The 15813-nt window shown below is 37.9% G+C and overlaps 1 protein-coding gene across 1 annotated transcript in view; it reads left to right on the top strand.

Moving 5' to 3' along the window:
* LOC141374779 (protein eyes shut homolog) overlaps positions 1-15813 on the top strand; it is a 76720-nt gene that overhangs the window by 32115 nt on the left and 28792 nt on the right. The window contains exon 5 of the mRNA XM_073904933.1: positions 10051-10223. Coding sequence (XP_073761034.1) covers positions 10051-10223 — 173 coding nt within the window. The remainder of the gene's footprint in view (positions 1-10050; positions 10224-15813) is intronic.

Raw genomic sequence — 15813 nt, 5'->3', positions numbered from 1 at the left:
GCTTCTCTCTCTCCCTCTGCCTGCAGCTCCCCCTGCTTGTGCTCGCTCGCTCACTCTCTCTCTCTCTGTCAAACAAATAAATCAAATCTTTAAAAAAAAAAGAACTGAGCTAATTTAAGTGCAGGATAAATAATAGAAATTAGAAATATCACCATTTTATAACCATCAGGGAAAGTAATGGCTGCTTGAATCATTTAATGAAGGGTTGATAAAAAACTGTAAAATGGTTGGATCAAGCTAACACCCACCACTTGAACCAACTGGCCAGTCACAGTTAAATGGGGAGCAAACATTATACACCTCCTGATATGATGTCATTACCTACACAGTACCACCTCTAACGCATTAAAAAACCTGAACATGAATCTAATCAAGCCTCTATATCTACAAGACTCTGAAAAATCAGGGCAATAGATGAAAACAACTTAAATGATATTATAAGGATATAAACAACCAAATCTAGAATATGGTAAATTCTACTGGACAAACAACACAAAAAGCATATGGATGGAAAGATGCAGAGGAAGAATTTTTATCTAGGTAACAAGCCTTAAGACACATACTATACAGATGCATTTGTGGAACTTGTTTGAATCCTTATGAAATGTCAAAAAAAAAAACCCAACAAAGAAACTTTTTTTGAGATAATCATAATTAACTGAACACAAAAATTAGATGATCATGAGAAATTAATGTTATTTTTATTGGGTATGATACTAATATTTGGTTGTGGGGTTTTTTTAAAAAGTTTATTATCTGTTAGTGATATATACTGAAGTATTTACAGATAAATGGGATTTGCTTCAAAACACTTTGGCCAAAAAAGAAAAAGAGTAGACAAAGAAGCAAATGAAACTAAAGAGCTAAAAACTGATCATTTGAAACTGGTTAAAGAAGTTGATTAATACTATGTTTTTCTACTTTTGTATATAGTTGAATTAAAAAACAATAGTACATATGATATACAGTTTGTCTAATTTGTAAAATTCATAAAGTATAAAATAAAGTATAACATGATTCTACCAGTTATAGATAACTTTTCTTTTTTCTTTTTAAAGATTTTATTTTTAAGTAATCTCGACACCCACCATGGGGCTAGAACTCACAACCCCGAGATCAAGAGTCACATGCTCGACCAACTGAGCCAGCCAGGTGCCCCCCTCCAAGAGCTTTTTCTTTCTGCTCTCATCTCACAATGATGATTCTAATAATTTGCCCTCATTAGCCTCAACATATATAAAAGAGTCTCTCTTATGCAAAGCAATAAGAATCTATGTGCTAAAATGAAAAAGTAGCTTAGGCAGGGGTTTTTTTCTCTGTTTTTTAATACCACACTGAAAATTAATAATTGCATTTACCTCAGAGGGTTAATATGGGTATTAAGTGAGTTACTAGCTACAAAGTACTTAACATGGTGCCTGGCACTAAAGTGAGGCCCTAATAAACTCTGAATAGTATATTTTACATATATCATATACATTTCAAACAAATAATTTGTTGTAAATAAATTATCATAAAGCCCTTGGGAAGCAAAACCATGTTTTCTGCTTCGTATTCACCCTGGTAACAAATGGGGAGTGGTGCACTATATTTCTCCTTTGGCGAATATTTAGTAAGCAAGTGAATGATGTTTAAGTGCTTTTCAAACACAGAATATTAAATCTTCCATCATCTCATTTTCAGTTAACTTTTATATATCAATGTTCATCCTAAACTTCAGAAGTCTTAGCATTGCCTAATTACAAGAAAATTAAATTCATCGTGTTGAATATCTATTGTAACAAGAAAAAATTAATCCATAGATGTTTCTGAGCTATAAAATTGGCAATAAAACCCAGTTTATCTGCAATTTAGAAATTTAAATCAGTTTCGTTCTAAATGCACAGATGTAAAATAATTAACTATCTTAGTAAAATACTCTAAGACTCAACTCTCGATTGCCACTGTGACCAGCTGTTACCTATATTTCTAAAGTGCCTAATGCTTTCTTCTGTGTTCTCATGTCTCCGTGTTTAGAGGCAGAACCCACAAACTATTCTTTATGTGTTAACAATTGAGGATAGCTAACATTTTTGGAATGGACTTGAGAGAACAGTTCTATGTATAATATCAGTGATTCCCCAGGATCGTTGGACTATTCTTAGCTTATATAAGAGATGCTTCAACCACTTGTCTGCTGTTCTACTTTATCACAACTCTGTCTTAGGTCTCCTCTTCTCATCAAGTTGAAGAGCCATGTCACTAGATACTTAAAGGAAAAAAGCCCTTTTATCACCTGCTGTCACCTCCAACTCAATGTAGCTAAAAGATTTTTATATGTTTCCATTAAACTATATTCTCCAGATGTCCCTGTTCCCAATAATGGCACCATATACTTTCAGTCATTTAATTTTGAAACCCCAAAGATTTCCATAGATTGAGAGACACAGAACAGCAGTTAAATGCATGAACTCCCTCAGCCACAAATCGCCACGCAATTTGCTTAACTTCTCTGTTCCTCAGGTTCCCCCTCTGCAAAATGAGGATGATAATAGTATCCTCCTAATAGGATCATAAGGAGGATTAAATGAATTAATACATTTAAAGTGCTAAGAACGCCTGGCACATGGTAAGCCTCGGTAAATGTTTGCCATTACTATAACCTTCCATCTTTCAGACCAACGTTTACCAGATGTTTGTCACATCTGCTTCCACCTCTCCATCCTCAAAGCCATTTCCCTGTCCAGGTCTCTGTACCCATCCACTTCCTTGTGCCCCAGCCATGACTCATTCATTTACTGATTTATTTATTCCCCAGATGCTCAATGAGAAATTACTGTATGCCAGGAACTGGTTTAGGCCCTGGGACTACGAAAGAGAGCAAAACAGACCTGATCTCTGCCCCCATGCAATTAAGGATCCAGTGCAGGGGTCAGCACACTGTGGCCTGTGGGCCAAATCTGATCCATTACCTGGTTTTGTGGATAAAGTTTTATTGGGATACAGCCATGTCCATGCCCTTGTGGATTGTCTGTGGCTGCTTTCAACAGTTGGCAGACTTGTTGCAACAGTATCTGTATGGCCACAAAGCAAACTGTATACTGCCAAAGTTTGCCAACCCCTGTTCTAATGGTAAAAATAGTCTACAGCCATACCACCCTGAATGAGCCCAATCTCATCCAATGATAAAAATAGAGTAAGATCTGGGGTGCCTGGGTGGCTCTGTCGGTCAGGTGTCTGACTCTTGATTTCGTCTCAGTTCAATATCTCAGGGTTGAGGAACTGAGCCCTATGTCCGGCTCCATGCTCAGCAGGGAGTCGGCTTGGGATTCTCTGTCTCCCCCTTCCCCCTGCTCTCTCTCTCTCTAAATGAATAAACAAAATCTTAAAAAAAAAATAGTAAGATCCCACTAAGGTTAAACTTACATCACTAGAGAGTTCATAGTTACACCGTAGGGTCATCCTATACACACCAAATTAATATTTTTTAAAATATGCCTCATCAGTCATGTCATTCCCCATATCTGTCACTTAAAAGTTAGACTATCTTGGGGTACCTGGCTGGCTCTGTCAGTACAGCATGTGGCTCTTGATCTTAGGGTTGTGAGTTCGAGCCCCACACTGGATACAGAGATTACTTAAAAATTTAAAAAAAATTTATTTAAAAAAACAAGTTGAACTATCTCAGCCTGTTATTCAAAGCCCTTGAGCTCAAAGCTCCTTTTCCAGCCTAATCTTCTACAGCTGTTCCCTCCTGAGGCACTCATTCATGTAGGCAAATCTCACTTCAGAAGCCTTTCCTGAACTCACTAAAGTTGCTTAGGTGTCTTTCCCATGGGCTCTCATAGTATTCATCTTAGCACTTGTCACATTGTATTTAAATTGTCTGCTTATGGGGCGCCTGGGTGGCTCAGATGGTTAAGTGTCTGCCTTCGGCTCAGGTCAGGATCCCACGGTCCTGGGATTGGGCCCCACATCGGGCTCCTTGCTCAGCATGGAGCCTGCTTCTCCCTCTGCCTGCCACTCCCCCCTGCTTGTGCTCACGCTCTCTCTCTCTCTCTCTATCAAAATAAATAAATAAAATATTTAAATTGTCTGCTAACTAATCTGACCTTCTCGGAAAGAGCAAGTCCATGAGGCCAAGAATGGGGCCTTATGTGTTGTGGAATGCTCAGTGCTAAGCACAGTGGCAGACACTTAGCTTGTAAAAAAAAATAAATAAAATAATAACAAGCATTCTTTAAATGAATGAATATCTACCTCTCTCTAGTTTTTTTTTATGCTTTTTTCCACTCTTTGGACATCCCACCTCACACACATACCTCTCCAAAACCTGTTTTTCTTCAAGGAAAGTAGTAAATATGTGGTTAAAGGAAGAAATGTTAATGAATTAATTTCAAGGCTTAGAAAAATATTGTCATCCAAAGTGGAGAATAAAGAATAAAGATTTGAGACTTTTTATTATCTACCTTTCACAGGGTGTTAAAAAAGCCAGGGAAGGAACAAAAAGAAAAAATTGATCTTGCATAAAATCATTATGGTGAAAAAAATCTCTTAAAATATAATGTAACAAAGTAGTATATGGTATTTGAATATAATTTTTTAAATCTTCAAACATAAAGCTAATTGTTTTGGACCTAAAAATTCTGAGCACCCTATCAGCATTTTTTTTATTTAAGATTTATTTTTCAAAGAAGTTTATAACATCTGTATTATACTATGCTTAGTGTGATTTAAGCTGTATTTAATATAAAAATAAATATTTTACCATTGTTATGTCTGTCTATAAAACAATGATTTTGTTCTTAGCTTTAAGTTGATAATAATGACCCACTAGATGGCGCAATCATCATAAAAAAGTAATGATACTAGCGTTTTGTTTTTATATAAAAATTCTTATACTTTATTTCTTTTATGAAATTGGTAAGATAGTCTATTTTGGTTTGAGTTTTTATTTTAGAATTTATTAAATAGGAAATCTGTCAATTTGAACAGGAGGAGAAAAGCAAATTTTTTTTTAAATAACATTTACTGGAAAACAACCAAAAAGGCATATAATGCCTGCCATGCCTCCCCTCTGTCAGAAAGCAGTTGGAAAGGCATCTTGTGCTAGCCCAGGAAGCTCTGCACACACTCTAAATTCCTGAATTCTAAACTCCATTTTACAAAATGCCCCTTGAAACATATATCTGAAACCATCCAGCCAAAGCCGTTTTTCAAATCTGAAGGTCCATAGGTACATTTAGAAGGTTGCACACAGCAGAATGCCTGTGCTGACCTGGGTCCCCATGGGAGGACAGCAGCTCCCCCACATGAGGCATCCCTGTGCAGGCCACCAAGCATAGGGGCCATCCCTGGGAAGGCCGCAGGAGAGGACTGTGAGCCAGAAGGCAGTCTATTTTTGTAGAAAAGGTCTTTACATATTTCATGCTCTTTGTGCTCTTCAAACAATAACTTAAATTAATATGTAATTTTGTAGCAGATCAAGTCTGTATTTTGTTTCTCTCTATTCTGGAGAACCTGAAGCAACTTTTCAAACTTTTTTTTGCACAAATATTAACTTAGATACAATAATCATATAAATTTTCTTTCATCAGAACTCTGCTAAACACTCTACTTGATGAAATGGCAATATCCTCAGAAACTGTGGTTTGCTTTTTTACCATTTTATGTATGTGCCCAGGCCTCTATCTATAACTTCCAAATAGACAAGAATTTTTGTTTTGAACTCCCCCCAGCACCAAGTCTCACAGTGCATTGGTGAACATGTGGCGGCAGTGTTAATTTTTGCTCCCTGAGTTATTCCCGTGCTGGTTTCTGGATCTAGCAGCATTTCTCTGAGCCACTCACTTGGTTCCTTAGCATACGCAGCCCATGGTGCTTTGCTCCAGCATACCTCACCTCCGCCAAGGCCACAGCTCACTCCTTACACATCTTCTGCCCATCCTTTATGACCTATGACAGTGCTGTGCACATAGTAAATACTAAAAAAAATTTTTTTAAGTTGATAAAATGAATTTTGTTGAAGCATCAGTGTGATTAGACTGCCAAATAATATAGGAAAATATAGGAGTTTGAAATGAATATGTTCTTGGTAAATATGTATAGGCAAACACTAAGTCATTTTATTTGAAGAAATAATTATTAGGTCAATAAAGAACAAGAAGCCTATAAAATAGTTCATATTTTTGAGTATATACACTTCTATTATTTTAGGAGCATCTCATTCACTGATGATGGGAATGTAAACTGGTAGAATTATTATGGAGGGCAGGTTAGAATATGTGTCCAAAGCCTAGAAGTCATGATGATATTTAAATTTATCCAAAAGAAATGATCAAGATGTGCACAAAGATTGAACTATAAGAGTTTTGACACTGTTGTTTGTAGACAGTAAAAAATTAAAAACATAATATCTCACAAGTGACTATAAGAATAAAGTATATCTGGGGCTCCAGGGTGGCTCAGACGGTTAAGCGTCTGCCTTCGGCTCAGGTCATGATCCCAGCGTCCTGGGATCGAGCCCCGCATCGAGCTCCCTGCTGAGCGGGGAGCCTGCTTCTCCCTCTCCCACTCCCCCTGCTTGTGTTCCCTCTCTCGCTATGTCTCTCTCTTTCTCTGTCAAATAAATAAATTAAAAAAAATAAAAAGTATATCTTATCACTGAATTGATTTCAATTCGGTGAAATAACATTTAACCACTGAATGTGAGGTTGTGGAGGAGAAGTTAATGAATATGGAATAAAGAGTTCTGTTTGTGGACTATGCGGTATTATACATCTTGAATGACCCTCCCAAATGAAAATGTTGAAATCCGAATAAAATATAAGGTGCATACATTCAGAACACTGTTACCTGAAGTAAAAACAACACATCTATAGATTCCAAATGAAACAAAAGCAAGACTCTAGAAAGTAAGCATCAGAGTTGGCTTTTGCCCTGAGTTCCTGCTAAAATGTATGAACTTACGCTTTGAGGGCTGCACAGGTGACAATGGACCTGCTTTAAAGGCTAAGAACTGCCTGAGGTAGGGGATCTAATAGTGGACTCCTCACAGGTCTGGGACTCCTAAGAGCCACACTGTCAAAGAACAAAAGTAAAATGAACCTTGTTTTAGACAAGGAGAAAGCAAGGAAATTTGCTTATTTTGAACCTGGGATTAGTTTGAAGGGAAAGATGTACAAGAGCAAAGAGCTAAGAATAGACAAGACACTCCTGAACAGAAAACAAGATAGCAGAACTTGCCATTCTAGTTATCAAGACCTATTAGAAAAGCAGGAGAAATTAAGACAGTTGGTATTGGCGCAAGGTTATACAGACAGACTGATGGAACAGGATAGAGAGGTATAAGACAGTCCACCAAAGGACAGGGCTCATGAGTGGAAAGGGTGAACTTGTCAGTGAAGAAAGCTAAAACTATTGGTCATCCATAGGAAAACTGTAATTGAATCTCTAACCCCACATCAAACACAAAAATAATTTCAGATGTATTAAGACTTAAATGTAAAAGGAAAAAAACTATAGTAGTCTGAGAAGACATCATAAAATAATAACTTTCTAACCTCGAAATAGGGAAAGCTTTCCTAAATAAGTCATTAAAAATTGCGAACCATAAAGAAAACATTGAAATTTCAACTACACAAAAGATATGAACTTCTGTTCATCAGGTATAGTGTATTGACAGTTAATGCAGCAGCTACATGCATCAACAAGAGTGAATCCCAAAAATGTAGTCCTGAATGCAAGGCAGTAATGTCACTACATTTATATAATGTTTTAAGAAAAGGAAAACTAAAAACTCTGTTTTCTTCTAGGAGTTTTACAGTTTCAGGTCTTACATTTAATTCTTTAATCCATTTCAAGTTAATGTTTTTAAGTGGTTAAAATAGGAGTCTAGTTTCATTCTTTTACGTGTAAATATCCAATTTTCTCAGGACTTTTTAAAAAAGATTTTATTTATTTATTTATTTATTTATTTATTTATTTATTTATTTTTAAAGATTTTATTGACAGACAGACACACAGCAAGAGAGGGAACACAATCAGGGGGAGTGGGAGAGGGAGAAGCAGGCTTCCCTTTAAGAAGGGAGCCGGGTGCGGGGCTCCATCCCAGGACCCTGGGATCATGACCTGAGCCAAAGGCAGACGCTTAATGACTGAGCCACCCAGGCACCCCTTTTCTCAGTATTTTTAATGTTAAAATTTGCTTAGAGAAAATTGTGGGAAGATACTTGCCAAGTGCTAAAAAAATGTCAGCCTCACCATGATCAGAAGTTACAAGTGATTTTGATTTTCTTCTTTTGGTTTAGTCCCAATTTTATGAAGGTCTTACCTATTGTTTCTATGAAATGGTAAAAGTTGTCAATAATGTTTGTAGAAAGAGTCTCCTTTGTCCTTACTTCCCCCTCCACGTGGCATATAATCTGCCATATGCTGATATTGACATGTATTGTCATGTACTGGTTGATCCACATAGAGCAGACTGCATGAGCTGCCTTTAATCCTCAGAATCTGTGAGGATATTTCCAGCCTAAAGAAAAAAGGGAACTAAAGATATTTCTGTATTCTACCTATCTTATCTTGACTTGCTCACTTTAGGAATTCTACTATTGGTGATGCTTTCAACAACCCGTGCAGTGCTGTGAATGTCATCTGTGTCTATAGTTTGCCATTAAGTAAAAACCATTGTAGTGAACTGAGGACAAGTCAGTTTGATCCTGGACTCATGGATGTATTAATAAAGAAAAAAAATTTTTTTTAAACCTGCTTAGGAGTCATCCTTTTCTTGGACTTAGATTTAAAACATGGGAGGTCCGTTGAATTTTCTGCTCCAACTTAACTAATAGACACTTTAATTTGCAAATATACTCTCAATTCATTAATTCAAAGGGTCCACTTCAAAATACTAACAACACTTCACTTTGCATGACTGTTGGCCTAAACTCAACCAGGGCTTACCACGTGAAGGAAAGGTCTCCGAAAGAGGTGTGATCTGTTACTGGTGTCTTTTCCCAGTCTAGTGGTTTCTGACTCTGTGCCACACACCACATCCTGGAATGGACTTCCTTGATTTGCACCATTGTCTGATGGTTTAGTGTTCCCTGGGCCTGGCCGGGATGAAAATTAACCCTTTCTCTCATGTGCCCTTTGTATATAGGGTTGCCAGATTTAGGGGGGGAAATACAGGACACCCAGATACATTTGAATTCCAGATAGACAACAAATAATTTTTAGTATATCTCAAATGTTGCTTATCTGAAATTCAAACATTGCATGTGACATACTGAAAAGTTATTCATTGTTTACCTGACACTCAAACTTAATTAGATGCCTTACATTTTATCTGGCATCTCTTCATTTAGTGGGTCCCTCACTCTCCTATTGGGATCTCCCCAATATCACTCTTTAAATCCAGACACAGTCTGCCTTCAAAATGGAATGTCCCCTTTATCTCTCAGATTCTGCCCCAGGTATATACTAACTGGCTCTCACTGCTGAGGTCTCTTCAGCTACCAGGATACCCTCTGGGCAAATCCCTTTTGTATGTCTCCAAGCTGATCCCAACTCAGAGTGCCACAACCCATCCCTGGGATTCACTGCCATTTGCCTTGCCTCTGGAGGAGTTCACAGTTCCTTTTGCAGCCCCAGGAATTGGACCTATGTGTTCACCAAAGTGAGGGAATGTATAGCAAGCTAAATTTCTTTTCTCTAGGCTCAAGTTTAGGAAGCAGAGACTGTTCATAGCCTTTCCCTTAGTGGGGATGTCAGGCAGGGAGAGGGACTTACAATGCTGTTTTTTCCAAAGAAATGATTCTCTAAAGTCTCCAATTTCCATGTGCTGAACCTTTTTTAATTTTTTTTATGTGGAGTCCAGTAATCCTATAATCAGTTATTAGCTCTTTCCTTTGACAGTTTGGCTCTTGGTAGTTTGACTCACAATTCGCTTTGATGTACAAAATCTTTTCTATCTTGGAACCTCAGTCAAAACTGCCAAGTTAACCTCAGCAAATATATATATATCCATATCTGTTCAAGTGTTCAAACCATGTGACTTTCTTTCTCAACCTACAGCTGTGACTGTGCCACTGGGTGGAAAGGAGAATTCTGCACGGAGACCATTTCCCCCTGTGACCCTGAACATGACCCTCCACAGCACGGTAGCAAAGGGGCAACTTGTGTTGCATTGCCTCACGGATACACCTGTTACTGTCCCCTGGGAACCACTGGAATCTACTGTGAACAAGGTAAGGCAGAATTTCAAGTCTTGATTGTTCACAAATTAACTAAGTCAGTTTTCTTTTGGAAAAGTAAAATGAAAAATATATAATAATCCTGAACTTGCATAAGATCTGGATTTCCTCCGCATTACAAGCACACTACAGGGTGGGAGGGAGTGGGAGGAATATGGCAGTATTGTGCTAGCCATCATAAATAGAGATGAACCAAAGTCATTCCTCTGCTGTGCTCCTTGTAGCCGCATAGCATAAATTCGTCTTCATGGACTACCACTCAGCTAACTAACACTGGCAGGAGAAGGAGTGTGGTTCTCTACCCCCTATCATCCCCAAATTGCAAGCAAGAACTCATGCTACATTTCAAGCTTTCATCTCCTCCTGCAACTTCCCTGACCACCTTCCCCTATTCCTGCCCTTATAGGCAAGACTGATGAGAGGGTTAATAAAACACTGCCATCTTCAAATCTCCTCAATCACACCACAATCCTCTGCTAAAGCTCTAGGAACCCGTCAGGCAAGAGAATCCCTAAGGTGAACAGTGACCACAAACACAAGGTCTAAATGGGGACATTGTAAAATGAGTCTCCGGAGAAAATCAGGAAAGCATATGCTGTTGAAGGTCTCAAGTTCTGCATCTTCCAAAAATCAATGCTTCATATTTTATTTTGTCATATTTAGTGTAGTTCTAAATATCACAGTAAAATTCATATAAAAGAAGACCTCCATAACACCATGCTCAGAGCCCTAAAAATTCAGCTGTGTAACAGGTACAGTTGTGTTACTCTAAGGCTAACGGAATGGCCTGAGTGAACCTGCCCGGCCCATCAGCATCCAGTGGCACAATCCAAGTGGGTCCTGCTCCTACTTCAGCTTGCTGCCACCAGCTGGCTTCTGTCCTTTCCAGCTTGAGTATCAGTAGGGATGATTCTGGGTCTTGGGGCTGGCTAGGACTTCAGAACAGTGTGGCAGGGAATCCACGTAACTCGCAGTTAAGGAATCTCAAGAGATTAAGCTAGAAAATAGGGGGTCATGGAGTTTTACCTGCTATCTCCTGGCTTCCCGAGCCTGGATAATCCACTATTACTCTCTCCTACCTCACCCTCCACCTGGAAGATAAAGCTTGAGCCTCTACTTCTCCTATGTAGGAACAGAGGTTGCTGTAGAAGGCATACAGGAGCCAATCACCAATTGGGTTATATACACCTTTGCACAATATGCAGGGCTTATTGTAATATCATATTCATATGTGTGGTAAGAACAAACAATCTCTCTCAGATCACTTTATCAAATACACTAATGCAAACATTTTTTATCCTATATTCTTTGAGACTCTATGTGTGTTTAACTCTCCTCCAAAAGTCAAAAGTGTTGATAAATGGAAGACATTGGAGGCTTAAAATACTAGTGACTTCGTGACAGAAATTTTAATCATGTCATAAGGTGTGACAATGAAATAATGAGATGGAGTTTTGTGTCTGGCTTATTATGGAAATCAGTCTTTTTCATAATGACATTAGAGACAGATCTTGATCTTTAAAAAATGGCAGTTCTTAGTTCCTGGAATATGCCACACTCCATCCTGGAATAGGGATTTTTGTCATACCCTTTCCTCTGCCTAAAATGTTCTCATGTTCCCCTCTACACTCAGCTAACACTTATTTATCCTTCAGGTTTCAACTCAGACCTTACTTCTTTAGGGAAGCCTTCCTGGGTTCTCTGTCAGAGAGCTGAGGACAGTGACTGTGCCTGTTTTTATTGTTGTTATCACCCACCATATAGTGCAGAGCAAATATATATATATATACACACATATATATATATATATATGTATATATATATATTTATCTGGTATATACATTTCAACTTACTGGCTCTAAAATAATAAAAACTGATTGTAATAGTTTTCAAGAAATCGTTCTTGACTATAGTGAACAGCAAAGTACTCAAAATTTTACCAAGATAGTGTACCTCTATTACTCCCCAAAAGATAGCTATTAGAAACTGAAAGAAATAATAGGACATTTTAACATAAGGACTAGTGACTAACAATAGGGCAAGCTAGATTTCTGAAGCTTAATAGCTCAAATGATGAAAACCTGGGGGATTAAGCCAAAGTTTGTTTGGGGGTGTGTGTGTATGTATAAATAAATGATATTGCTATGTATATAAATAGATTATATAGGGAGATGGCAGATAGAGATGATAGACAGATAGATAGATGATAGATAGATGATAGATAGGTAGATAGATAGATAGATAGATAGGCAGATGATAGATAGAAATAGTGACAGCAATAAAATTATTTCATAGAGAGTCTACAAAATATGATAAAAGCTGCCAGAAAACTTGTGTCATCCTCATAGAATTCTGAACAAAAAGTTAACTAATGATATATCCTGCTGTGCTATAAAATGAGTTTGGTTCATTTTAAAAAATAAGTCATAAAAAAATCATATCCTTAGATGCTGTTGTTTTGACAGGATAAATTATTATGTGGGGGATGGGACTATAGGTTTTGGATTCCCAAATGAAAGTTATTTTCTATAGTAATTTTTATACTAAAGTTGATTTTAAGAACTATAAACCATATTTGTGGTGAAGTAGAAATAATGAAGAAAGTCTGATCCAAAATGACAGAGAGAAACTTTAAGTCTAATTTTAAGTCTGTTTTTTTAAGTCTCCATTGACCCATTGACTTTGCAATTTTCCAACATAATAGCTATGGTACTAAAAGTTAATTTAAAAAACAAAATAAAGAGCAGATAGCACCCCGGCCTCTGAAACCAGGCCTTAGGGCATTCCTGTGTCTTGCTAGTAGTTGCATTTTTCTTATTCCCAGACAGCTTGTTCCCCGTTGCATCATAACCATTACCGTTGATGATGCCTCATAATTTTTAGTCAGTTATGGGCACCTAGAATGTAGAAGAAATGCCTGGGGTTCAATTCACTTTTGTTATACTTATAAACTGGTGTAAAAATTATCAATGAATTCAGTACCAGCATCCTTAAACTCACAAATGCCGAACTAATAAGTCCTCTTTTCCCTTCTTCCTTCCTACTTCCCCATTCCAAGAAACCTTAAGTCTTTGAAGGAAAATTAATTTGTACATAGAACCCCTGACTTACAGCTTTCACACTTACCTAGTTTTATGACCATCTTTATTGTAAATAAGCCCCACCCCCAATAAGAATCAAAACTCACGTTTATAATTCCTGAATGACAAAACAAGATGCAATTGATTGGCAAACCTGATGATGCCAGAGAGGGGAAGGACGGTGGAAGGGTGTCACTTGCCTCAAAATACAGTCAAGCACTGGTAATCTTTGTTCTTTTCTCCCTCCCTTGGAGTAGTGCTCATAGTATGGATTATTCACTAACGTATTAAGGTTGTTTACTATTTCCAGACTAAGTGCTGGGAATACTCCCTTAAGAAGACAGACAGCTGCCCTGCCTTTGCAGGAGGTTGCCTGCAAACACCATATCCACCAATCAGTGAGGAAAAATACAGATTGAGTTAATGCCAGAAGGGAAATAAAGAGGAAATAAAAACACCCTGGAAGAGTACATTTTAGTTGGGACGGTCAGGAAAGGACTCTGTAAGTAGGGACGTTTGAGCTGACATCTAGTGAGAATTAGCCAAGTGTGAAGGCATGTGGGACAAGTACTCTAGGCAGAGGCTAAACCTGGCAACAGGAAAATAATATTACATATTTGAGGGAGAGAAAGGCAGCCAGTATTCCCAGAATAAGAGATTGTGTTATAAGATGAATTTGGAAAGGCAAGCAGAAGGCAGACCATATAGAATCTTGGAAAAGATGGTAAAGAATTTTAATTTCATGCTAACAAAATAAAAAGCCTGTGAAGACTGTAAACAGGAGCCTAAGAAGCAGAAAACTTGCATCCTGATGCTTCTAGTAACTAATGATTTTGTTTCTGCTGTGTCCTTTAACTCTCTCAGTAATGAGATAACTCGTTATCTGAAAGTGGCAATAGTAAGTGTGTCACCTATTTTCCATCTGCCCCCCCTTCCCGGTTCTACTGTCACCCCTCATGAGGCCCTCTCAGGGGATTGCAGCAAGGGGCTCCCCCTCAGTCTGCCTCCAGTTGAGTTTAGCCAAGGAAGTCACCAACAGGCAATCAAAGGACAGGAGAGCAAGACAGCATATTTATTTCCCTAGATTCCTTGCCACTAGGCCGCCAAAATCTACCTTTACCCAAGGACACAGTTTCTGTTGGGAGATCCTCACCTACCCCAACGTCAGGCCAAGGAGTGGAAACAGCTCCCCGTTGAGACGAACCCCAGGGCAACACCCTGTCTCTCGTAGTTTCCCTAAACCCTGCCCACATCTTTGTAAATGATCTTTTCATTCCCTTATCTTCAAACTACCCTCTATGAGCATACCATCTGTTCACTGCTAGGACCCTCACTGATATAATAAGTATTATTTTCCCTACCTTACAAAAGTCATAGAAGGTACTGTATATTAAGTTCTTTATTAAGTATAAAGTGCTATAAAATACAGAGTATTATTTTCTCCTCTTGTTCTCAAGATCCCAAACTCAGACCAACACTCTTAAAAATATAATTCAGCTATATTATGAACTAAATATACATCTTGGTATAGGGAGTTCCAGCAGTGTAGAACCATAGGACATTACCAATCATCTTCTAGTCCAATGGTATCAGTTTATAAATGGGGAGACTAATGCTCATAGAAATTAAATAATGTACCAAAAGTCTCAGAATCAAGTCTCTGGACTCTCAATCCAATTGTTAGTAGTTGTGTAATAATTAGTTAATAAATATAAACACAGTAGATAATCTATGAGTTCACTAACACTCTATTTCTAGATCTTAGCAGTCCCTTATAATAGCCATTCCATAACTAAATATAGCATAGGAACTAATGATGTAGAGGTAACATATTTATCAACAAACATCATACTCCAGTTATCTAGGAAAACCTAAAAAAGGGGCAGTATAATCATTAAAATTCAAATAACTTCAGAACTAAGCTTGGTATTTAAATGAGTCATCAAGGGCTAGGATTGAAAAGAATCTTAAACTTAATCCCAACTCTTCTACTTTGAAAGAGGTCAAACTCTGCATTAGTGGGACTGAGAATTTAAGCCTTCACACCGCCAATCCAGTGAGTTTCCCATGACACTGTGTTGTTTATATTTCACAATCAAAACATGAAAACTACCAGTCACATGAAATGAGTGGAAACCTGTGCAGCCTGTGGCATGCAGAACTGGTTAATAAAATGCCCTTGTCCCGATATTTTAAGTAGTCTGAAATATTTTAAAGTGCATGTATGTATCTGAGAAGAGAGTGGCGGGAGGAGATTCTCTATCCCAGAGTTACAATTTAAGTGGTGAAATTTGACTTTGTCTATCCCTTATTCTTAAGATATCTGACTGATGGGGAAAAGTGATCTTTCAAGTCCCTTAAAACATTTTTACCTACAGCTGACAGGAAGAAAAATCCATTTAAGAAAGAGGAGAATTCCTGATTGGCATAGCTCTTCTTCTCACTATGGCCTCACCCCAAACTTCTTAGGAATTCCACTGAGGTATGGCACTGTGATAAGGAAA

Source organism: Callorhinus ursinus, unplaced genomic scaffold (assembly GCF_003265705.2).
Source record: "Callorhinus ursinus isolate GAN/ISIS: 27379988/994484 unplaced genomic scaffold, GSC_fseal_2.0 scaffold22, whole genome shotgun sequence".
NCBI classification, from domain to species: domain Eukaryota; kingdom Metazoa; phylum Chordata; class Mammalia; order Carnivora; family Otariidae; genus Callorhinus; species Callorhinus ursinus.
The sequence above is the reverse complement of the archived record's forward strand: the minus strand, read 5'-3'. Positions and strand labels throughout refer to the sequence as shown.